This window comes from Hippocampus zosterae, chromosome 15 (assembly GCF_025434085.1).
Source record: "Hippocampus zosterae strain Florida chromosome 15, ASM2543408v3, whole genome shotgun sequence".
NCBI classification, from domain to species: Eukaryota; Metazoa; Chordata; class Actinopteri; order Syngnathiformes; family Syngnathidae; genus Hippocampus; species Hippocampus zosterae.
The window spans coordinates 17,616,567-17,641,388 of NC_067465.1; the positions used below are offsets into that span (position 1 = coordinate 17,616,567).

The 24,822-nt window shown below is 42.3% G+C and overlaps 1 protein-coding gene and 1 long non-coding RNA gene across 6 annotated transcripts in view; one reads left to right on the forward strand and one right to left on the reverse strand.

Moving 5' to 3' along the window:
* The window catches only part of LOC127616672 (phospholipid phosphatase-related protein type 4-like), an 84,489-nt gene that overhangs the window by 11,643 nt on the left and 48,024 nt on the right, over nucleotides 1-24,822 (reverse strand). For all 5 annotated transcript variants that reach the window (XM_052088417.1, XM_052088418.1, XM_052088416.1 and 2 more), the window contains 3 exons: nucleotides 18,800-19,022; nucleotides 7,330-7,930; nucleotides 2,457-2,604 (listed from right to left, as the gene is read on the reverse strand). In XM_052088417.1, coding sequence (XP_051944377.1) covers nucleotides 2,457-2,604; nucleotides 7,330-7,930; nucleotides 18,800-19,022 — 972 coding nt within the window. The remainder of the gene's footprint in view (nucleotides 1-2,456; nucleotides 2,605-7,329; nucleotides 7,931-18,799; nucleotides 19,023-24,822) is intronic.
* Nucleotides 4,746-16,327, forward strand: LOC127616812 (uncharacterized). Its single transcript, XR_007967199.1, has 2 exons — nucleotides 4,746-4,953; nucleotides 15,820-16,327. It is a non-coding gene; the product is annotated as an uncharacterized LOC127616812 (long non-coding RNA).

The following is a 24,822-nucleotide window of genomic DNA, read 5'->3' on the forward strand; positions in this document are numbered from 1 at the left end:
AAAGGTATTGCAATATCCATTATGAATACAAGAGAAAATTGACACAAGAGTGCCAGGGTGAGGATGTATATAATCTCGATACAAACCAAAAGTTGTGAAAATATCACGGTTAAGGGTAAAGTATGAGCCTTAATGGAGACTTCTTATTACTTTTTCTTTTCTGATTGATATAAAAATGATTTAGTAGATATAAACACATAACGGGGTAGGACTAGATAAGTTTTTTTACTTCATCCTACTCCCTTGAACATAATAACTGTGTTGAATGAAGACTGATTTCTTTCTTTTACTTTTTTATCTACCTTATTTTCTGTCAAACTATTACTGTATATGTTTTATGTTCAATAAACAATAAACAAACAAACAAACAAACACTATCTCAAAGAGGTTTTTAATATAGTCAAGGCCATGTCACTCCCACCACATCGACTATGAAATGCATTTCATTCCTGGATCCACCATTCCCAATTGGCGACTCTACTCAGTGCCTGAACACCAGGCCAGAAAGACATCCAGTCACCACTGAATGAGGGACTCATCCGACCATCATCGTCCTCTGTTAGAGCTGGATTCTTCTTTATAGGCACGACCATGTATTGACTACAATCTTCTCAATAATGTCACTATAAAGAATGGCTATAACCAGTCCCTCTAATGTCATCTGTTGGTAATTTTTTCGCGGTTTTACACTTAATATCTTTGTATGCATGTTGTGAAGCTGTTTAAGTGTAAAAATAATCATAATTATTATTTTTCCTTTAGTACACAATACTAAGGTGGCATGGTTGTCAACTGGTTAGCACATCCGCTTTACAGAGGTTTGCAGAGGTTTGGTGTTTGATTCCGAGCCCTGGCCTTCCGGTGTCAAACTGTGTAAGTTTTCTCCGGGCACTCCGGTCTCCTCTCACTTTCCAAAAATATGAATGATAAGTTAATTGAAGCTTAGTGTGATCGTGAGTATGAATGGTCGTCTATGTGCATCCTGCCAATTGGCTGACAACCAGTTTAGGGTCTACTACCTCAATATGGCTGGGATAGGCTCCAGCAAGCTTGCAACCCTCGAGAGGATAAGCGGTTTGGATCATGGATGGATGAAAGTGACTACACAAAAAATGTGTTCGCTTGAATGTTGCTGAATATCTTTGTCCACCTGTGTTGCACCTGTATTGAATGTTATTCAGTACAGTACCTCTTGACCAAACTGTATTGAGTACAGTCAGTTTTGGTTTGATGTTTGATAGTTTACTCCTGTCATGGTTCGTTCCTGTCTTTTGCTTTTGTTTGAGCTCTGACTGGAAGGGAGGCCAGGGCGTTTCTTCCAGCGGCGCACCTGTTCCTTGTTGTAATCATGGTATTTAACCACCCTGCTTTTTCGGATGATTGACCTTGCTTGCTGTTTTGCCTCGTGATATTTTCTAGACCTCATGCCAATGTTCATAGTCATTCTTGTCCACTTAGATTCGCGTTATGTAAATGATTCTTTCTCTCTTGATTTAGTTCCGTGTATTGAAATTTTTGTCATTTTGTTTATTAGTTAATCTCTGATTCTTCTTTTGCCTTGCCTTTTGCAGGCGCATTTTGTTCATGTCGTACTTTTCCTGCCTCTTTGTTGCCAGGAATTTATTTTTGTACTTTATAGAAAATGAAGGACGAACAAACTGTTACTGTCTGTATTTCCTATTAAGCAGTTTCACCTTTGGTGTTCTGATGCCATCTAGTGGTGATTGTTGGCCAGAACAAATTATTGGTAGAAAGGTTCCATCCGACCCTAGTTGTCCCGAGCACATTTACTCGCGCACATTAAAGGATAGCTGGAGAGACTATGTCACCCAGCTGACCTTGGAACACCGAGGGATCCCCTGGGAAGAGCTAGAAGAAGTGGCTGGGGAGAGGGAAGTCTGGGCTTCCCTGTTCAAGCTGGTGCCCCTGCGACCTGACCCCGGTTAAGCGGTAGAAGATGGATGGATGGACATTAAAGGATATGTTTTGTGAGCTCTGTAGAGCCATTTTGTTCGACAAAGAAAGTGCTGAGAGCCAATTATACGAAGCAAGAAGAAGACAAACAGGATATCGGCAAAGATTTAGCCCTTTATGGGTGCTAGCCCACGAGGTTTGTGTGTATTTTATATTAAATCAATTGTCTTCATGGTTTTGTATTTTATTTGGTTTGTAATGCCACTTGTTTGGATGTTTCATGTTCGTGGGACCAGTTCTCACGGGTTGCCAGGAATTAAACCCTGTATCTCAATTGGACTTTGTGTCGTCACTCATGCCGCATCCTGAGAATGCTACATAAACATTTTTGTGACGCGTTTGAACTCATTTGTGGGATCCAAACACCATTTGGTTCGTTCCCAAACCTTGTCAAGTCCTGCTTAAATTTACAGTATATGTGAGTGTGCAGTAATTAATCCCATAGAGACATGGTATGAGTCGAAATTTTGAGCAGTCCATACCTTCCATTGCACCAGTTGTGGAGGCAGGTGGTGATGGGTCTTGGTCCATAAGGGTTCTATATCGAATTGATCCAGAGCAGCTGACAGTGCTGCCACCATCCTCTGATCGTGAGTTGCGCAAACCCTGCTGTTTTGAAAAGGCAATGACCTAGAAAGACAGATTATAGTAAAAAGTGACCTCATGTTAGTTTGCTAAGGGAAAGTCAAAATCCACTGAGCACACCTCCACATTTACAACGAAGATTCAGTGTTTCAATGCTCACTTGGTTTTCAGTGTCAGAAACTAATTTACAGAGGACCCCTGCCATTTGGGGCGGCCCATGAATAGCAATAATCCATGTATAATTGACAGCCATTGAAAACATTGGAGGAGCAGAGTTTTTTTTAAGTCCTAACTTAAAATACACTTCATAAACATATGAATGAATAAGTGTTGTCCATGAAAAACGATGAAAAATGGGGGAAAAGAACCCCCCCAATAAACAAAAAAATATATACATCTTGATTTAAATAGTACTTTCATAACAGCTAATACAACACAACACAGTGTACAACATAAAACATTGATAATAATGCAATCGTAACAACTCTTCCTACATACACCATGTTGTTAGAAGCGGTTACAGTATAGATGAAAGAGGAGACAATGAAAGTTTCTTTTCACCAATGGTTCAGAGAGGTCATGATTTCAGCATGCATGACGTCAAACACATTTGCGACAGGCTAAATTTGAAAGTTAACAAGAAGGTGTAGCGTTCATTGAAAAACACAAGAGATTGGTTGAGGTCTCCTGTCACACCTTCGTAAATCTGCTTCAATTCCAAGCGGCAACACTCAAATCCAAATTCACAGCCACGCTCCACGCCAATGCTCTTCTCTCCTCATCCTCAGCTCCACCATCCATCCATCCAGCCGCACTAACACAGACTCTTTCAACAATGCCGAGATCTCCTACGAGCAAAACAGGGCTGTGAAAAATGTTGCTCAGCACAGGTACAAAAAAAAAAAAACACAAGCGCCCCTTTGCTGTAAAGTGGCAACAATCAAATACTGCCGACATTCCCCAATCAAAATCAGTGCTGGCACAGACATGGTGCCAAGAAGACACAACCATCAAGCATAGACCTCTCTCCTTTGATCGTGGCCAAAATGCTGAGAACAGCCCATAATGGTTCCCCACGAAGGACAACAAATACCATATAGTAAAACAAATGACAAAAAAAAAACAAAAAACTGCAGAGCTCCTGAAGACTACTTGAAGACAACAGCCAAGTATGGTGCCATCTTCAGTAAAAGAATAAATCAATCAACAAAAAAATATAATTTAAAAATCTATTGAAACAGTAATTGAAAAATTAACACAAATATGTGAAAGAGGCTCCCAGTTTGATGGCGTGGTAACAGGTTGGGTGTCCTGCACCTCTTTAGTATTTTACAAAATCTATAATAAATTGAACAAGTGAACACTTGAAATGAACTGGAGGGTCACTAAAATACTCTGATGGGATCTGCGCTGGGCAAGCAGTTTAAAGGACAAGGGTAATCATCACAATCAAAAATTGAATTCCCAGAAACAAGACTGCATGAGGTTACATCGAATTCTACCCTAATAGCAGAGGTTGAAGTTAGCTGGATGTTAGGGGTAGCAAAGGTAATGGTGGCAGAAGATCCAAAAGCGAAGGAGATGGGGGAAGGATGGGTGCAGAGGAGGAAAATGTGGAGCCAGGCTGGGCAGCGAGGCAGGTAGGCACTGGAACTAGACAAGAACAATTGAGTATGCCCAAAAAATACAATATTGGCAAGCGTGTGCAGCACCCGCTAGCAGATCAGCAGAACTCTTATACGCAGGAGGTTATTGCTGATCAGCTCCAGGCGTGGGAGCACGCTCCGGGCCAGCCTGGTAATTAAAGGGAAAAAGACGCAGTGGGTCCCTGGAAATGGGCTCTCCAAAATAAAAGTGCAGAAGGAAGAGGGTCTGTGATGACACATCACACCAGAGCTCTGATGAAAATGATAATCCCCAGCCGATTCTTGAGGCTATCAAATAATTAAGAGCAGATTTTTGCAGGAGCTTTGACGGCGATTTGATTTCTTGTAAAGAAAGTGGTGAATCCTCTGAATGACTTAGGGCACAAAGGTTTGCATCTCCGAGGCAGAGAGCACAATAGATAGCCTTGTGGCTACGGTTCCCAGCCTTGAAAATAAGAACAAGGTAAAGGAGGAAAAGCTCAACGACCTAGATGCAGCCGAAACAACCTAGAGCTGAACATGCTCAAGACGGAGAGATGATCGTGGACTTCAGGAAACATCCTTCACCACAGCTGCCCCTCACACTATCCAACTGCCCTGTGTGTCAACCGTTGAGACCTTCAAGTTCCTGGGAATCACAGTCTCCCAGGACATGAAGTGGGAGGTCAACACCAACTCCATCCTGAAAAGGGCCCAGCAGAGGATGTACTTCCTGAGGCTGCTGAGGAAGCATGGCCTGCCACAGGAGGTGCTACGACAGTTCTAAATGGCAGTCATCGAATCAATCCTGTGTTCTTCCATCACGGTTTGGTTTGGGGCCGCCACAAAAAAGGACAAAAATCATTTTTCAAATATCTTCAGTTAAGGAGTTTCATTGAGCAAAATAAATAAATAAAATCAATTACAGGTCTTAGCCGCCCCTAACCAGGCTTGAGCAAATGATGACAAAGACTCCTTTTGGAAAGGGCATTGTCTCAGAATTTTATGACTTTTTAAAAGCCTCCTCGATAGAGTCTTCTGATTCCAAGCCCACGGCATGAAACTAAGCTTAAAAGTGGAATTAACCTTGCAGCAGTGGTGTAGTGCATGTAGGACAGCTTAGACAGATACAGGTAATATTCGCTTGAGACTATTACAATACAATTAGCCGATGAGGTCAGGATCTTGTTCTTGTGTGTCTCCAGCAGGTGGGGGCGGAGGGCTTTCCCTCCAGCATGCACTTCTGCTGCCAATTTGATCATCGATTTATGACAATTATTTAAGGAATTCCGAAGCGCTAAGTCTTCGTCGGATTATTGACCTTGTTGCTGCTCTTGCTCAAGTGTTGTTTTCTAGACCTCTTGATCTCGTCATTGTTTTTCTCTTGAGTCGCTTGCCTAGTAAGTACTTACATGTATCTTATTTTGTCTTTGATCTTGCTCATGTTTTTGTTTCGTCTCGTGATTTTGTTTATATACCGTATTTTCATGACTATAAGGCGCCATTAAAAGTCTTAAATTTTCTCCAAAATGGACAGGACGCCTTATAAAGCGGAGCGTCACCTCTAGCCGGCACGCAGTTTACATAGAGAAAGGAGGAGTGAGTGACGACAGGCATGCGGAAGTCCGCCAATGAGTGAAGGGGGTGTAAGAGACGCTAAAGGCACGTCCCTAGCAGGTACCAGTCGCCAATGAGTGAAGGTTGAGCGTGTAGGAGGTGAAGAGAAAAACGTGAGTACATTGTAAAATGGCTAAATAAAGTACAAGCGAACTCAGTTTTGCTTCCGTTGCCTTTTTAGCGTGCTTGCATGCATGCCGTATGTTTAAGCTGGCGTATGTTTTACCATGCCTGGCTGCGCCCAATATACAGTGCGTTTTGTGTATGTGTCAAATACAGAAATAGCACCCCTTACTGAGACTGCGCCCAACAACACGGTGCGCCGAATGGTCGTGAAAATACGGTACTCAGATTTACTTGCCTTTGTAAGCGTTTTTTTTGTCAATGTATTATTTTTCCTTATTCTTTTTGACCAGCGATTTCTGTTTATATTCTGTTGATGCGCTTTTGTTATTAAATACATATTTTTTGTATGGATTTTGTTTGTGTCTATGTTTCCTCTACCAGCTGGGCGACTTTAAAAAGGCGCAGGCTTGGCAAATACGAACGGAGATTTAGCCCACCACATGAGTTGGTGATGATTCAGGTGATGGACCTCTGCTATACAGGGGGCTTTATGCAGACACTCAACTTACTAACTCACATAGTTCAGTTCAATCATTGTATGTGAAAATAAATGGTTAGAAACTAGTACCTTTTTTGAGGTTGTATCTTGCTTTGTTGAAGGAAAGTATTATTTAAAAAGAAAAAAGTAGCATTAGGGTCAGTTATGCTGAAACAATATAATTCACTTATATTCGCCATAATTTTGGAATTTTGATGAAGCTATCTTCAAATGTTGCTGAAATGAAAGTGATTTTTAAAAAATATGTACAATATATTTTTGTTAGGGTTTGGATGTGACACCAATAGCACGACAACAGGCAGGTCTCGAGGAATAAACACTTGGCGTAGTTGATTTAAGAGTCTTCACAAAATCTCTCAGGGAGAAGCACGAGGAGTCCACAAGAAAATGTCCGCACAAGGAACAATTAGCTGCAGGAGACGGCAACAGATTCCACTGGTGTGGTGACGGCACGAGCTTGCACTGTGGAATGGTTTGTCAATTTGTACTAGTCCAAACGAGGAGATAGGCAATAGGTGGGTGATGAGCTGATGAGTCTCAGGTGTGAGGTGCAGAGCACCCTGGCTGAGGAGGCTGCCTGGCTGGCCCCTCCCTAACAATTTTATTGTTCAAAATTTTGACAAATTCACATATAACAGAAAAAAGTACTGAAATTGGTACCGTTGAGTATCAGTTTTAATTCCCAAACAATCAGAACAGAATAGTTATTGTTATTGGTTTGGAGAAGTTGGAAGTTATCGGTGACCAGTATTGGTGAGAAAAAACTTTTATCAACCTTTTTGTTTACCTATCATCCAATTGGTGACAGCTCTACAGTCTCTGTATTTAAAAAATAAATATCCAAAATGATAGAAACAACACAATATTAGAGCTGTTTCAATAGGAATAAAAATCAATAATCACCTGCATGAGTCGAGGCTGACCTCCTGCACTGAGAGGTCTGCAAGGGATCGTGGTCTTTTCCGCAACTCTCATCCATTTCTGTTTAGCAGATGCAACCATATCAAAAGTGCTGTCTTCCGATTCACTCTCCTGATCCTTGGTAGTAGAATTTTCCTCCTCGGGAATGTGAACTAATTGAGAAGATCCAGGACGTGACTGAATAACCATTCTTGGTCCAGCGGCAAAGCTAGTTCCTCCATTCTGGGTCAGGGTATTTTTATTGGCTATTGGAACACAGCTTGTAGCTATTTTTATGGAAGAAGTTGGGATGTGGGTTCCAACTTCCTGGCCAGTGGCTGAAGGGAGGTGGGTTAGACTGTGGACCTCAGTGTCCAAACCTATGGCAGATGATTCAGATGAGTAGTGGAGTTGCACATCTCTTTGAGGAGACAAGGAAGCGGGTTTTATGCCATCCATGGCCTGGAGGGACAGCTTTCTCTTGTCATTTTTATTCTTCCACTGGCTGAGGAGTTGCTTAGATCTGGTTGAATCCATTGAGGTATGGATAGAGGCATGACGCCTTGGAATGCGACATCCCTCCAATGATGAGCCACCATGGGACCTGGAGGCATAAGCAAAACAACCTTTTATATGTATGAACTAGGAACTAAAGCAGGAATTAAAGATGAATGATGAACGAAGAGTATGATTCTTGAACTCGCCAAGTACTGTCTAAGAACATACGCGATAATGTTCTTCCTAAGAACGCGAGTCTCTTTCTAAATTGAAATGGACTTCTCCCCACAACTCTCATGTACTGTATTTTGCACGAAATGCACCTGATGCATCTTTGATTTAAGCTAACTGACAATAACAAACTCGGGTATTCTATGCATACTTGGGTTATGCCCATTTTATATTGGAACAAGATATTTGGTTTATGCGTATTTTCAATTGGAACAGGCTAATTGGTGAATACATATTTTCAATTGGAACAGGATAATTGGTTAATGCGTATTTTCAACAGGAACAGTACTTGGGCCGCGACTGGACAAGAACAAGACATAAGAAAGCAAATTAAGAAATGCTAAGGACTCTCTGTAGCATGAAAAAAGGTCACTCTAACAGACATGGGCTGGTTCAAAATGTGGCATGATACAAGACGGTCTGACTAAGGATAGGAGTATATGCAGACTATTGATACTAAAGAATGGGACAGAAAATCACCACAATGAAGAGACAATGGGAGGAATCAAACCATATGTAAATAATAGGAAACAATTACCGGTAGTATAATGTAAAATATGATATGACAACATGGACAACGACAGGACATAAAACTAATTTGCCATAAATGATGAGACATGACACTGCAGCACTGAAATCAAATCAAATCTCAACCTAGTAAATACATATGCAAGCATATCTGACAATGATCTTAATTTGATTTACTAACACCGATTTATAATATATCATTAAAAATTTTATATCAATTTTATAATAGAAATATTCAACAGATTTATACAATCTACAACTTTCAACTTCGAAAACAACTTTCAGCTACAACATCAACTTCTGTTTCAAAATTCAGCTCAGTTTTTTTCAGCTTCAAATTCACTCCACTTAATTCAACTTTACCAAGTGTAAATATGGCATGAAAATGACACTTACAGGTCACTAAACCAGCCCAAAGCTTGCAAGAAAGCAACTAAACTGTCATGTTTCGGTTTGTGACCAACAGGTGGCACTGTGGGGCTTTTCCCTGCAGCTGCACACCTGTTGGTCATTAGATAATTAGTGGGTTTAATTAAAAGGACTCCCAGCCCGAGCACTCATTGTCGGGTCATTGTTGCTGTTGGCTACTGTCATGTTTGTTTGTTGGACTTTGCTGCAGTCATGTTTTTTTGTCTGTCATGTTTCTGTTGTTGATAGTTTTGAGTTTCAGTAGTGATGGGTCCATGAGGCCTCATGAGGCGTGTCGACACACTGACACACTGTGTTGATACTGTGCTGATACTGTGTCACTGACCACTGCCACCTGCTGGACCTTCAAGATCCCTGCAGCCAACCAACTTAACAGACTGAACTGACTGATAAATTGTTTTGTATATTGAACATATAAAATATACAATTCGGTAATAAATTGGCAAAAGGTGATGGTAAGATATAAAAAAAGGAAAAGGAAATAGTCATCATCACAAATATGTGTTCAAAGGAGTAGAAAGCAAAAAACCTACCCCGAGTCCTACCCCTTCTTATATATGAATTGATCATTTTTCTAAATAGGAAAGAAAGTCTAAATATCAACAAATGCTTTTACCCTTATGTATGCTGTACTAATACATTTTTACAACATTAGGTTTGTATATACAGTACATACTCTTTAGAGCACATGTATATGTCGATTTTCTCATATTCATAATGGATGCTACATTTCATTGATATATTAAATAATCTCATCAATGTATTTCTGATGTATTGCTATATTTCATGAGTGTATCGAATTTATCAGCTTAATTCTGATTTGTGTAGTTGTCTTGTACTACTCTCGAATTCATTTTTAATCTCAGCAAGAGAGTTCCTCACTTTACTGGTCCGTTTCAGAATCATTCCACAGATTTACACCTATTACAGATACACTCCTTTGTGTGATGTTCGTTCGTGTTTTGGATTTTTTTGTATAGATTAGTACCCCCTAAATTATGACAACTTTCTCGAATTTTAAAAAGCTTCTGGATCTTTTGGCAAAGGTTATTATTGTGTGCTTTGTACATTAATTGGGCGATTTTGAAGTCAATCAGGTCATGAGATTTCATTGTTTAATTTGATAAACAGTGGATTTGTGGGTTCCGTCCATTTGGAGCCAGTGATTGTTTTAAAACTACAATACAAAGCAATCGGAACAGTGTTTTACTGGCATTTCCCCATATTCCCACACAATAGGTCAAATATGGAAGTAATAAAAGTATAAGGTGTACAAGGATCTCTTATTCAGCACATCCTTAGTTTTTGGGAGAATCCCTATGGTTTGGGATATTTTTCTTTTATTTATTATGTAGCTACCAGCACGGTTTTGCATCTACAACTGTTCCAAAACATTTTCATAAGGTCATTCATCGATTTGATGATGAAATGTATACAATATCATTCACATCCATGCATTCATTTTGCAACATTCAATGTGTTCAAATAATGTGAAGATCATTTGAATGAGGATGCTTGTGTGCTTTTATTTCACAAATTTTTATTGACAAAAATAAGATGCTCCAATGTTTTAAACTTCAGCCTGTTGCGTCTTTTACAAGCGATTTCTCCTGCTGTGGAGAACACTAGCTCACAAGGGACGGATGAGGCTGGCGTACAAACTCCTTTGCGAGGTGGGAGAGGTTTGGGAAAGAAGTGTGTTGGTCCTTCCAGTACAGCTGCTTCCTGGAACCTTGATTGTCAAACATGGAGTGGAGAGTCAACCAATAATAATTACTGATTGTCAATTAAATCATCAACATAGCAACCGTGAAAAGATGAGTGAACGTTTGTATACCTGGCGTAATACCGGGTGTATCGCGAACTTCATTCTCATGCTTGGCCCGATAATGCCTCAGCATGGTGGAGGTGCTTCTGTTGGTGTATGACAATTCGACTTGGCAAATTCGACATTTCACCTGTAATGAAATGTGAATAAGTAACTAAGAGTTACCTTGAAATGTATTCAGATTAGAATGGTACAACACATGTCAATAATCTGAGAGGCCCTCGGCGAGTGCCTCTCGCCGAGAGGCTCTCGGCGACAGAAGGCGATTTGAATAAATAAATAAATAATACCTTATTCTCCTGGACATCAAAATGGTCCCACACGGCGGATGATTTGCGTCTCTGCTCCATAATCGGCAAGGAAGGCAAGGCACGAACACGAAGTCTGCACTGACACGAACTTCGACAAGCGAGCGTGAGTGAGGTCTGGCTTGTTTCGTCAAGTGGCATTGTGTCGCCAAACCCACTTCCTTATAAACACTGTGCGGCGGGCTTTTGGTGAGTCAACGCCCTCTGCACTGAGTCGACGCCCCCTGGACTAAGTGGCGCAGCCTGTACTGTGCCAAGCAGCCGATGCGGTCTAAACTGCACCGGTGCAGTTCACGTGTCAATTAGCAGCCTGGACTGTGTCAACGCAGTCGATGTGTCAATTAGCAGCCTGGACTGTGTCAACGCAGCCGGTGTGTCAATTAGAAGCCTGGACTGTGTCAACACAGTCGATGTGTCAATTAGCAGCCTGGACTGTGTCAATGCGGCCGGTGTGTCAATTAGAAGCCTGGACTGTGTCAATGCAGTTCACGTGTCAATCACGTGACGTAATGAAGCAGCACATGCATCGACACGTGGTTTGCTCTGTGAGCCCGGCGCATGTGTCAATGCATCGGTGTCGCTGGACCCATCACTAAGTTTCAGTCATGGTTTTTGTTTGATACTTTGGATTTGTTTCGTTATTAGGACTATATTTTTGGATTTAGTTTTCTCTGTTTTATATACTTCTTCAAGTACACCCTGCTCCTCCCTCCACCACCTCGTATCGTGACATAAAGTGGGCTATTATTCATTTTAAACTCCCTTGGTCATGTGCACTGACCAGGTTGATGGATGATTGTATAATCCAGAAAATATTGATCGAATGTGTATCTTAGAGTGTGGAAAGGGCAAGTCGGGTGTGGTATTAAAAGGCCTGTATCAATCATGCTAGTTTCAGCTTTACACAGTTAACTATAGCCCTATAAATTATTATATATTGTCAAACTATTAAAATAATGGCCTTAGTCAAATTTAGACTTTTTTTTTGGCCTTCAAAATCTGCTCAGGATGCTGGCCACCTCTGCTAAAATTGGCTGCATCCCTAATGAAACAGACCATTAAATTCTAGGCCGTTTTTTGTGTTTTCTGAAAAAAAAGTAAAAATAACCAATTATTTGAAGGTGACGACAGTACCCTTGGCACAATGGCGATCTAGTGCTACGATGCTCATCTCGCCTACTTATTGGTAAAATCAGGGTTAAGCTTTCTTTTTTTTTCAGACAATGGTGTTTTTTTTTCGTGAAGAGAAAAACTCATACCTATCTGACAGTTTCAGCTGTCACTTCAGCCTTCATCAGAGCTGTCACTGCTTCCTTGTTTTTAAGACACGTCACAAGGAAGCAGTGACACCTCCGACAAAGGCTGAAGTGACAGCCAAAAGAGTTAGCTACATAAGAATTTTTCTCTTCACACAAAAGATCATTGTCTGGAAAAAAGAAGCCTTAACCCAAATGAAACAATTGTGATGTAATATCTTATGAACTAATTTATTTTGGTGGCTATTTTTCTAACCCAGAATTAGGGCACCTGGCTCACTAAAACCTGCCTCACCTCGTGAGGCTGCCGTGACCCTTTCATGATGTCCTAAAGCTGGCTACTGCACTCACCACCCACCAAATAGCAAATAGTAATGAAGCCGTATAGTATATATGTGCTGTATAAGATTGAGGACCCAATCATTTTTTGGGATTGGACGGAGCTGGGTGCTTAAACAGCAGGAATGAGCAAGGATGCTGAGAGATGGGTTCACGGAGGAAAACGTTACTTTGGAGATGTTTTGGGTGAGGAATTATTTTAACATATTTTAAATCTAAAAAAATGTTCATTTTGGGCCCTTTAATACATACTTAAATAGGACTGGACTTGTGTCAAGAATTTGATTATAGAGAGGTCAAGATGAAAAATGACTAAAGAGCGCAAAGAAACAAAAAAGAGGCCGGGAATCGAACGCAATTGGTGCTAACATGCTGTTAAACACTATCTGAGAATATGACGATGAAAAAGAAGATAGACGGGCATCTTAAAAGTTTTTGTCATTTCAAACATGAAGAATAAGATGAGTAGAAAAACATTTTATTAACAAAAATACATGACTACAAAACTACAAAGTCAAACTTATTCGGTGAAGGATAGCACAGTAACAGCAAAATGTTAAACAACAGGAGACAGATGCCACGTTGGGGAATTTTTATATTTGCATTTGTGTCTGTAAAATTCAGTAATGGGCATTCTCTGGTTCGTTACACACTAAATTTGAGAAATAACAACACCTACTTTGGCTGCTTCCCGGACAAATAATTGCATTTTTGCTGCAGGTGTTTTCCACCAACCTTATATCAACGGCCTTAGTATTTTTCTGAGAATCTGTGGACCATTTTAGTTTTACTCTTTGGTAATGAATGCTTCATTTTAAAACAAAATATTTTACACTACAGCAGCACACCAAGAAGGGGCTAGGGTGCTCTCGCTTTTCCCCTTGTGGCCTAAAGTGTGTTTTGCTTTTTTGCTTGTGCCTTGCGTGTTAAAGCCTGTCTGCGTTCTTTCAAACACAAATGTTATGCAACTCAGGCAAAATTGGTGGAAAATAAAACTTATTTAAGAATTAAGACAGTTAATACAAGATTTGACATAGCGAGTGTTAAAATTAGAGCGGGGAGGGAAGCAAGCAAATCAGGGAGTTGCAACTCGATATACTGCCCTACAAATTTATTCATACACACACTACTAGAACCAGTAAAACTATTAAATTTTATAAGCGGTTGCTTCACACATTTACAAGGTGATACTGAATGCATAATTTACTATTGTGCACACATGAGCTATTAGATGCTGAGCAGGCTGAACAAGCCATGTAAATTGAGTCAAACAATACAATGTTGATAATGTAGACCAGGGGTGCCCATTAGGTAGATCCTCATCTACCGGTAGATCTAAGACAGGTCCCAAGTAGATCCGAGGAGTGTCGAGAAGAAAAAAAACAAACAACCATTTGTGTGTCTTTCTACATGTTAGTAATATATTTTTTGTGTTAATATACACTGCACACTAATCAGTCTCATTTTCACAAAAAAAAATTATTTAAAAAATAGAATAAAGCAGGTAAATCTTAAATTTGTGTGTGTGTGTGCATGCGCGCGCCGGTAAGGGTAGATCCCGTGAGGTAGTTGATCAAAAAGTAGATCTTCGATCCAAAAAGTTTGGGCACCCCTGATGTAGACATTTGATGACAAATTATTTAGTAATGTCGAGTGATGATGTGGAGTGAGTTGATCCTATTTTGATGATTGTCCAGCCCTTTTATATCAAGATGAGAGCATTTTGATACAATGTGTGTCATGAATTCAATTCACCGATCTAACTTACTTATTATTATTACTTCTCCACCTAACTTGCTAGCCATGAAGTCTGAAAATGAGGATAAAGTCAAAAGTGTTGTGACCGACTGGGTGAAACATCAATCCAAAGATTTGTACGCTGAGAGAATATGGAAGCTTGTGCAGAGATGGAAAAAGTGTGCGACAGTTCAGAGACTGCGTTGGAAAAAAAAAGTAAACTTCTATCTGTATTCGAAGTCTGTGTACCAAAAAAATTCACCTTATTTATTGAATGAGCCTCATACATCTTTTTTTTTTCATTCTCATTCAAAGATTGTGTGATCTACAATTCACCACTGTGTGTGTGTGTGTGTGTGTGTGTGTGTGTGTGTGTGTGTGTGTGTGTGTGTGTGTGTGTGTGTGTGTGTGTGTGTGTGTGTGTGTGTGTGTGTGTGTGCATGCATGCATTTGCGGTAACGCGTTAATCGCTGGAGATTGGCTGCTTGAAAAGTTGATCTCAGGTCTAAAATGGTTGTGCGATATTTTTTGACCTTTAAAGGTGACTATTTTAATCTCAAGTCCTTTGAACGCCTTGTGCTGAACCACCTAAAGAACGTCACTGAACCCCTGCTGGACCCTCTCCAGTTTGCCTACTGGACAAACAGGTCTGTGGAAGACGCAGTCAACATAGGTCTGCACTACATCCTCGAGGACCTTGACAGCACAGGGACCTACGCAAGGATTCTGTTTATGGATTTCAGCTCTGCGTTCAACACCATCATCCAATAACTCCTCACCCCCAAACTTCTCCATCTCGGTGTGTCCCCTACGATCTGTCAGTGGATCCTTAGCTTTCTGACGGGACGGACACAACAGGTGAGACTGGGAGCAACAACATCATCAATACGCACCACCAGCACTGGAGCCCCACAGGGATGTGTCCTCTCTCCACTGCTCTTCTCTCTCTACACAAACGATTGCACCTCAACAGATCCAGCTGTCAAACTCATACAAGTTCGCAGACAACACCACGGTCATCGGTCTCATCAAAGACGGCGACGAGTCTGCGTACCGCCAACAAGTGGAGCAGCTGGAGCTCTGGTGCAGCCGACACAACCTCGGGCTGAACACGCTCAAGACTGTAGAGATGATCGTGGACTTCAGGAAACAGTCTTCTCCACAGTTGCCCCTCACACTATCCAACTGCCCTGTGTCAACCGTCGAGACCTTCAAGTTCCTAGGAATCACAGTCTCCCAGGACATGAAGTGGGAAGTTAACACCATCTCCATCCTGAAAAGGGCCCAGCAGCGGATGTACTTCCTGAGGCTGCTGAGGAAGCATGGCCTGCCACAGGAGGTGCTATGACAGTTCTACATGGCAGTCATCGAATCAATCCTGTGTTCTTCCATCACGGTTTGGTTTGGGGCCGCCACAAAAAAGGACAAAATCCGACTTCAACGGACAGTTAGGACGGCGGAAAAAAATCATTGTCACTGCCCTACCCACTCTTGAGGATTTGCACACTGCAAGAATCAAGACAAGGGCATGGAAAATCCTCCTGGATCCCCCGCATCCTGCCCACCACCTTTTCCAGCTACTCCCCTCAGGCAGACGCTACAGATCCATGCGCACCAAATCCAGTAGACACTTAAACAGCTTCTTCCCTCTAGCCATTAACTCCTTAAACAGTCACTGACGTATTCACTCTTCTTGTACTACAAAATGGTACTACAAAGCTACTGGTTACTCTAAAATGGTTCAATGATTTTGTTGTTTACGATGATACTAATGCAGCGTGTTATACCGGAGACAAATTCCTTGTGTGTTCTACATACTTGGCCAATAAAGATGATTCTGATTCTGATCTTCTCTAAACTTTTAAATGCACATGTGCAACTGTTCAATTGTTTCAGTACTTTTTGCAACGACAGCTAATTTCTAACGAAGAGTTGCATATCAAAACAAGGTTGATAATGTAGACGTCGTTTTATAGTCCATTTTTGATTCCTCTCGAAATTTCATCCTTGGACCAAATTTGTCTAACCTTGTATGATATTTTTACTTCATTACTTCCTTGCTTCCCCCCATGAGAAATTCTGACTATATATACTCGGGCTCGCCTCCACGTCTTAACATGGTTTCCCAATGATTCTGGGAGTAAAAATTAGAGGACTGATTCCATGAATTCCATAAAATTATTAGTCCACGATTTCCCTTGTCCAGACTCCGTTAACTGAAGCCAGGTCTGGGGGTGGGGCTTGCTGGCGAATGCCTGGTGAGCGGGCCTGCACCCTTGGGGGCTGACCGGGCTCAGCCCGAAAAAGCAACATTGGTCAATCTTCCCATAGGCTCAACACCTGTGGGAGGATCCAAGGGGTCGGGCTTCCTGTGTCCTGGGCGGCGGGAAAAGGCTGGGAATTTGTTTCTCAGCGCAAGAAACTACGTAGAATGTCACCACTCTGGCAGGGAAGGAGCCCAAGCGGGTGCCCCATCTATAAGACAAACTGTCAACACAAGCAGACTACTTTTGATTTTCATTGATCTTGACGGGAGAATTTTGATCCTGGTTGGTCACTGTAAATGTCCCCTTTCTGGTGGGTTCTTGGAGAAGCCGCCCCATTGTCCCCACCCCCTGCGTGGCACCTTCTTCAAAATTCAAGTTCAAGTTTCTTTTTTAATTTGTCTCAAAGATTTAAAATTGCCGCAATGATGAATTTAAAACAAATACTTTAAATCAATTTGGAATAACTGGCAAGGCAAGGGCCAGGAAAATTTATTTATACAGCACATAATTACAAGTATCATATTTAAATCAAAATAACTAAATTTATTTAAAACAAAGTACAAAAATAAAAGTTATCTCACTAAAATCATTTTAAGAATGCACATGGCAAGCAGTTTTTTAATTTTTATTTTTTTAAATGATGTAAAAGAACTAAATCATAAGCAGGGAAATACAAGCATCATTTTTAACCTGGACTTGAAAGCATTCATATTCGGGGCTGACTTAATATCCCAAATAAATTCCTGAATAAACCCTTTTATTCGTGAGGTTGGGTTCATTTTGTGCGTGTGTTTTTAATAGGTTCAAATTTTTTTTTTTTTTTGACGAATGTTTTTTTTCCAGGAAAGAGAAAAATCTTGTACTTTGGTGACAGTTTTGGCTATCGCTGTCGCCTTCATTCAGAGCTGTAACTGCTTCCTCGTGTGATCTTCCACTCGTTTTTAGGCAGTAAGAGACTTTTTCTCTTTACTGGAAAAAATATATAAAACTTTGGTCGGAAAAAAATTAACTAAACCTTAACTCTTTTCTAGTTCAGTGAACTTTTTCAGCCCAAATTGCTTACCATTGTATTTTAAACAATAAGATAAACTTGTTCAGGACGCAAGTGTTGCATCAATAACTATCTTTGTCTTTGGGTAGGTGCAAAGTATCCTCTCTCCCATTGACACAGGTGGTTCCACGCTCCAATTTGTCAACCTCATTGTCCTGCATACTGGCTCATTTTCCTGCAAATGCACAAAAAAGCAGTTATGTAATTCATACTTCGAAAGCTAGAAGAAAGAAAAGTTGAATATGGACCCTGGAGAACCCCCCACCCCCAAAAAGTCTCTGTGGTTTAACAGGATACACAGCAGACACAGAGTAGGATTATAGTATGAAGACTAATGATGGAGGTTAAGAACAAATTAATAACCTAAAATAAAACACTTTACAAAGCACTTGTTTGGTAACAAGTCACAAGTCCAGGTACTGTGTCGTTGCTTGCTCTCACCATGATCGGACAACCTTGTCTCAAGATTCAAGAGCTAAAAATGATATGCATGATTAAAAACTACAATAATTTTAAAGTAACCGTAAAGTTATCAAAATGCAAAGTTGATTCATTTTTCTTACCGATTTCAACGTCTGTCGACCCCCGCGTCCAAATCCGTAATGGCGGCAGTTCGCAAATTTTTCGCTTGAAGTTTCAGACATTGCCTATGTGCAAAATCACACTCAATCTAAAAAGAATCCTTGGGTGCAAATGAAACATTTACACCTGGTTCCTTGCTGTAAATTTACATAACATTAATGTGAAGAAAATATATGTAACCATAAATATAAACTGGAAAGGTCACTTGAAATGACCAAACTAATATTTGAAAACAATTGGAATGAAAAACATGAACCAGATGATAGCTATTGTATTCTTTGTTCAGTGCACTCAGACAGTCATGAATTGAATGTGTTGATGGAGTCATGGCACATTCAAGCGCATGATAGAGCAGCATGAGTAGCTCAGCAGTAAAACACAAAAAAAAAAAGAAAGTTGAACCATGATTTGGTGGTTACCTTGGCAATGTGCTGCTGAAGGTTTTATTACAATTCTTCATAGGACTGGGGGAAATGATCATCTCCAAATTAGTACTGGCGAGCTTCACATTGGTTTGAGAAGGCTCCCGGTAGGAGGAGCTTCGCGCAAGAACTCGCTCTGTCTGCTTGGGGGACAAGGTATGAAAAGTGGTCCTGATGTTGACTGGCTCTGGTTGGCTTGCTGTCAACATGTGGTGGCCCACTAGATCACAAAGTAAAGAGACAAAAGTGTAAACTAGGCAGTGAGAATTGCAGAAACAAAAACTAGAAATTTTTACACACAGCTAAATTTGGCTTCCTGCATTCACTGAAAAAAGAAATATAACATGAGAGAAATACCGACAATCCTTAAAACTTTGAATACGATTCTAAATTCAGTGTGACTGTGTGCAACAACACTGTAACAAAAGTTAGGTGAACTCAAAATTTAAGGCAACAAACATAAAATTTAATTTTGGGCAAGTTTTGCTGTTGTGAAAATTGGCTTTCCCATATTTCACAACAAAGAAATGTTTATAGAACTAAATATCCTTTTTTAGATACTCAGAAAAACTCAGAAAGAGAAAAAAAGAGAAATTCAGCAAAAATCTTAACCTAGTGTTTTAGCCCCAAAAATCAAAGTTGTGGTTTTTTTTCGCACACCTTTGATTTGAAAAGCTGGGATTTGACAAGGCTACTGTGATCTCACCCATTCCCTTGAAGAAATAAACAGAATTAACGATCACTACCAATGCAAACAGAGACGGTTGGTTAAATTCTGGAATAAAACGTTTAACATGAATTAGAATTTTGGACAACTGAACAAAATTCTGTTCTGTTTCTGAAATGGCAGTACACAAAATGGGAAGACAGATTTGTTCCAAACCTTTAGCTCAGACTCTGAAAAGGATGATATGATGCAAGGGAAAATTGGCAGAGAAGGAACTACAACAATAACCCGAAAACGGCTTGACTTTGGCATGATAAGAAAAATCATCCCTTGAAAGACTGACACAACTTGTTAGTGAGGCAAAACAGACAACTTGCTGGCTCGATCCATTTCCTGGCAAACTTGCTGAAGAAATGTTAACAATTTTAGGACCATGAAACAGAGTTTCATGGACAATTCACCAAGGGTACTGGCAAAGAATCTGGAGGGCCGTGAAAAGCATTTGTAAAACTGTCGCTTCGCATTTGGATCCTCCGCCACCATTACCTTTGCCGACCGTAACAGCACTGGACGGAAAAAAAAAAAACATTTAATCATGAAGTCTCATTGTGTAATTGTAGCAAACTTAGTCATTTTGATCGTAGGCTAATATAGCTCTGCGATTGGCTGGCGAAAATAATGCACCAAAACAGAAAATCAAGCGAGGAAATCGCAAAATAAATGCTATGTGTTTGTGAACACACACTGAGACAGTCCAGTCTCCTACATACATGCAGCATGTGTTTCCTTCATTGTAATTTTTTTTTTTGCGGCTACAGACATATTTGTTTTTTGGGGGTTTTTTGTCCTATATGGCTCTTTCAACACTTTGGGTTGCCGACCTCTGGTGTAGTGACTGACTTGTGCGCGGGCAGCAAGGAATCGGTTACCAATCAGTGACAGTGTGGATGTGGATTTGAATGCTTGTTTGTCTCTATATGTGTCCTGCGATTGACTGGCAACAATTTCAGGGTGTAGTTCGGTTTTTGGCCGCAGTCAGCTGGAATAGATTCCAGCCACCATGTTCAGGATCACCGGTGTTGAAAATGGATGGATGAAGGCACGGCTTTATTTACTGTGGGTAAATAATCGAGCCTGTCACGAAAGTGTGATTTTGTACTGTCTCTGTGAATAAGAATGTCCTTCTCTCTTTTGGAGATCACAGTGACTCCATGGGCAGGTATGCTTTCATCAAGAATGTGTCTTTTCGATAAGAATGGAATGTACAGGGCTTGCCTCATCATGGTCTTTAGATGTTTGCCTCTGCTGACAATTAGACAAACTCCGGCATCACTGTAGTGCACTGCCACTCACTGGCACCTTTTGCCATCAGCCAGCTCACTGCAGCTGGGAAATTCTCATCAAACCTTTTGAACTCAGCAGAATCTGATCTGTGACAGAAGGCCAGGTAGCCATGCAATTGACCATGATGCCGTTCACGTTTACACCTGTCACTCACTCACTTTATTTTCTGTTTCGGCGAGGACTCTGAGGCTTTGTTGGGTTTTATTGTGGTACTGCCTGAGGGATCAAATGCCATGCGCATTCAATGTTTGTTTTAAGCCTAGCCACTCACATGCAGAGATTTCTGCAATTCTCTTTTGATTGTATTATGGACCATAGAAAATGAACTCCTTCAATTATATGAGATTGTACGTTGATAAATGTTCTTAAATTGTTTGCTCATGCAGTTGATTACAAAGTGGCCAAACCCACCCAATTCTTGATTCTAAACAAGCGATCCTACAGGGATTCTCTTGACACACAGTTTTTCGAGCATTGCCCAACTTTTCTATTTCATTGATGTATTTTTTGTTACGCCTGTCCAGCATTTCTGGACGTGTTGAGCATCATCCCTTCACTGGCTCCCCGATACATTTTAGAGTTCTTTTTAAGAACCTACAATTTGTTTTCAAATCTTTAAATGGCCTCGCTCCACCTTAACTCTCTGAGCTCCACCTTACCCTCCACCCCTACACACCTGCCCAATGTCCCAGATCTGCGGACCAGACACTCTTAGAGATACCAAGAACTAATCAGAAGCTCAGAGGGGATTGAGCCTTTTCCGTTGCTGGTCCCTCTCTTTGGAATGACCTCCCACTAAACATTCGCTAAGCCACCTCGCTTCAAAACTCATTTCTACAGGCCTGTTGGACTTACGCCTGTGGTCATGAAATGCTTTTGAAAGACTGGTCTCACAGCACATCAGAGCATGCCTGCCTCCCACTCTAAACCCTTATCAAAAAACTGACTCACTTGGGCAGCTCTACCTCCATCTGCCAGTGGGTTAAAAAATTCCTCACAGACCACCCACAGTCCGTCAAACTTGGCCCCCACTTCTCCTCCACCATCACACTCAGCACCGGTTCTCCTCAAGGATGTGTACTGAGCTTGTTGTTCACTCTCTAAACATTTGACTGCTCTCCGACCCATCTCACAAACACCATAATCAAGTTTGCGGATGATACGACCGTGGTCGGACTCATCTTAGGGGGGAATGAGTCTGACTACAGAGACGAGGTCAACCGACAGCGTGGTGCTCAGCAAACAACCTGCCACTGAACACCACAAAAACAAAGGAGATGATCCTGAACTTCAGGAAGGGACGAGCGGACCCAGCGCCGCTTTACATTCATGGGGAATGTGTGGAAAAGGTGAGCTCCACTAGGTGAAAAAGCGCTGCAGAGGGTGATAAATCTGGCCCAGAAGGACACTGGCTGCTCTCTGCCCAGCCTGGAGGACATTGCCAGCTCACGTTACCGCAGCAGAGCTGCCAACATCATCAAGTATGCATCCCACCCCAGCAACCACCTGTTTGTCAAGTTACCCTTGGGCCGGCAGTCCAGATCATGTCACATTTCGGTTTTTCGGTCTGGCCAGCAGGTGGCAGGAGCGGTCTCCCTAGCACACCTGCTGGCAATCATTAATCAGTAGAGACACTATTTAAGGACTCCTACGTTCTACACCTGTTGTGGGTGGATTGTTTATGGCATTGCTTACCTCATTGCTCATTGACTAGTGGCTTTTGACCTCGTCGTGTTTTTGCGTGTAGTCTCGGTACCAAGTTTGTGTGTAAGTACCATTTTGTTTTGATGATCTGGCTTTTCTTGCTTGTACAAAGTGTTACCTTGTTTTTCGTTCGTAGTTTGTGGGCTTTACTTTCCTTTTATTGATCTTTTGTGCAAGCACCTTTTGTTAGTCGTTTTTGATTTACCTCCTGGTCCTCATTGTGGACCAGCGCTTTATGTTCTCGCTTATTTTCGGTTCGATTTGGACATTAAATTGTCTTTACATCGGAGACCTTGTTTTTGTCTACGTTTTTTGGATCCCCTCCCTAACTCGGTTTACCCGAGTTCGTAACAGAATACTCCCACCAAAATGGATCCTGTAGACATTAACAAGATCATGACCGCCTTGACCAGCCAGGGGCAATTAGTGGGCCAGCAACGACAGGAGCTCACGGAGCTCCGGGAGGCAGTCGCCGTCCTAGCCCAGCGGCTGGAAATATTGTGTTCCCAAGGGGAACACGCGACCCCCCGAGAAACGCCACCCCCAAGGGTCCCGGCGGCTTCATCCGGGACACCCTCTTCCCTGATCATGGGGCGAGAGCCCAATCTCCCCGACCCCCCTCGCTACGGGGGAGAGCAGGCTCTCTGCAAGCAATTTTTACACCAGTGCTCTCTGATATTCGCCCAACAACCAGCTACGTACGAAAGAGATAGCACGAAGGTGGCGTTTATTGTGAGCCTGTTGACTGGTCAGGCGGCGTCTTGGGCAGTAGAGATCAGCAATGCTCAACCCGGGCTTCGGTCTTCCTACCCAGAGTTTGTCGCCGAGTTCCGTCGCGTATTTCAACATCCGGTTATGGGAAGGGAGGCCGAAAGTCGGCTATTAGCTATTCGGCAAGGACGACAATCCGTTGCCGAATACTCCATCTCATTTCGCATTTTGGCCGCCCGTAGTGGTTACGGGGACCGAGCCCTGTGTGGTTTGTTTCGCCGCGGGTTAAGTGCTGCGTTAAAGGACGAACTGGCAACCCGCGACGATAGCAACAACTTGGAGGAGCTCATCGATTTGGCCCTCATTGTGGACAACCGCATGCGAGAGCGTGAGAGGGAACGTATGGAAGAGCGAGGAACTACCCGTGTTCCACCCCGACGTACGGGTCGTCGGCCGGCTGAGCACGAGTCCTGGCGACCACCCGGACCCGAGCGTCATTCGTGTTCCGATCCAGCCGACGCAGAGGAGGAGCCCATGCAGCTGGGAGGCGGACGCCTGGGACCAGCGGAGAGAGAGCGTCGGATTCGGGATCGAGCCTGCTTCTACTGCGGCCAACCTGGACACCGGGTTTCCAACTGTTACTCGACACCGGCCCGCCCGTCCGGGCGCCCCGAAAACTGTGAGTTTGTGCCCGATACTGCGTCACGTGAGTCGAGACGGGAGGAGGTCCATCCTGGACATCCACCAAGACTCGAGTTGGACGGAACTCTTTATGGTCCGTTACGGGTCATTTCTGTTCGGGCCTTGGTGGACTCTGGGGCGGACAATTGTTTTGTAGACCCCAGCCTAGCTAAGGAACTGGGTTGCCAGGTTGAGGTCCTAAGGGAGACAAAGCGGGTTCACGATCATGACGGGCGACTCCTGGCGGAAGTGAAAGAAATCACCGCGCCGGTGAAACTAAAATTATCAGGCAATCACATCGAATACCGTAGATTCTATCTCATGCGGTCTCGATCGGTACCGTTAGTGTTGGGGTTGCCGTGGCTGCGCGAACACAACCCTGTCATTTCCTGGGAACGTCCGGCAATCGAGAGTTGGAGCGCATTTTGCTATACTCACTGTTTGCGCTAGGGGGCAGAAAAGAGAGGGCCGACCCGTAACGAGCCACCAGAAATTATTTGTTTGGACAAAGTTCCGCGTATTTACCATGACATGCGCCAAGTGTTTAGTAAAGACCGTGCCCAGTCATTGCCGCCTCACTGGCCGTACGACTGCGCCATCGACCTGATCGAGAACGCCCCACTCCCGAATTCCCGTTTATATCAGGTCTCTCAGCCGGAACAAGAGGCGCTGAGAGAATATATTGATAGCTCACTCTCGGCTGGCCTCATTCGGCCGTCTAAATCCCCACTGGGGGCCGGATTCTTCTTTATCGAGAAGAAAGACAAGACGTTACGCCCGTGTGTCGATTATCGGGGCCTGAACGAAATCACCATCAAGAACAAATACCCACTTCCGTTATTAGATTCAGCGTTCGCCCCCCTCCAATCCGCCACAATATTCTCCAAACTCGATTTACGAAGCGCTTACCATC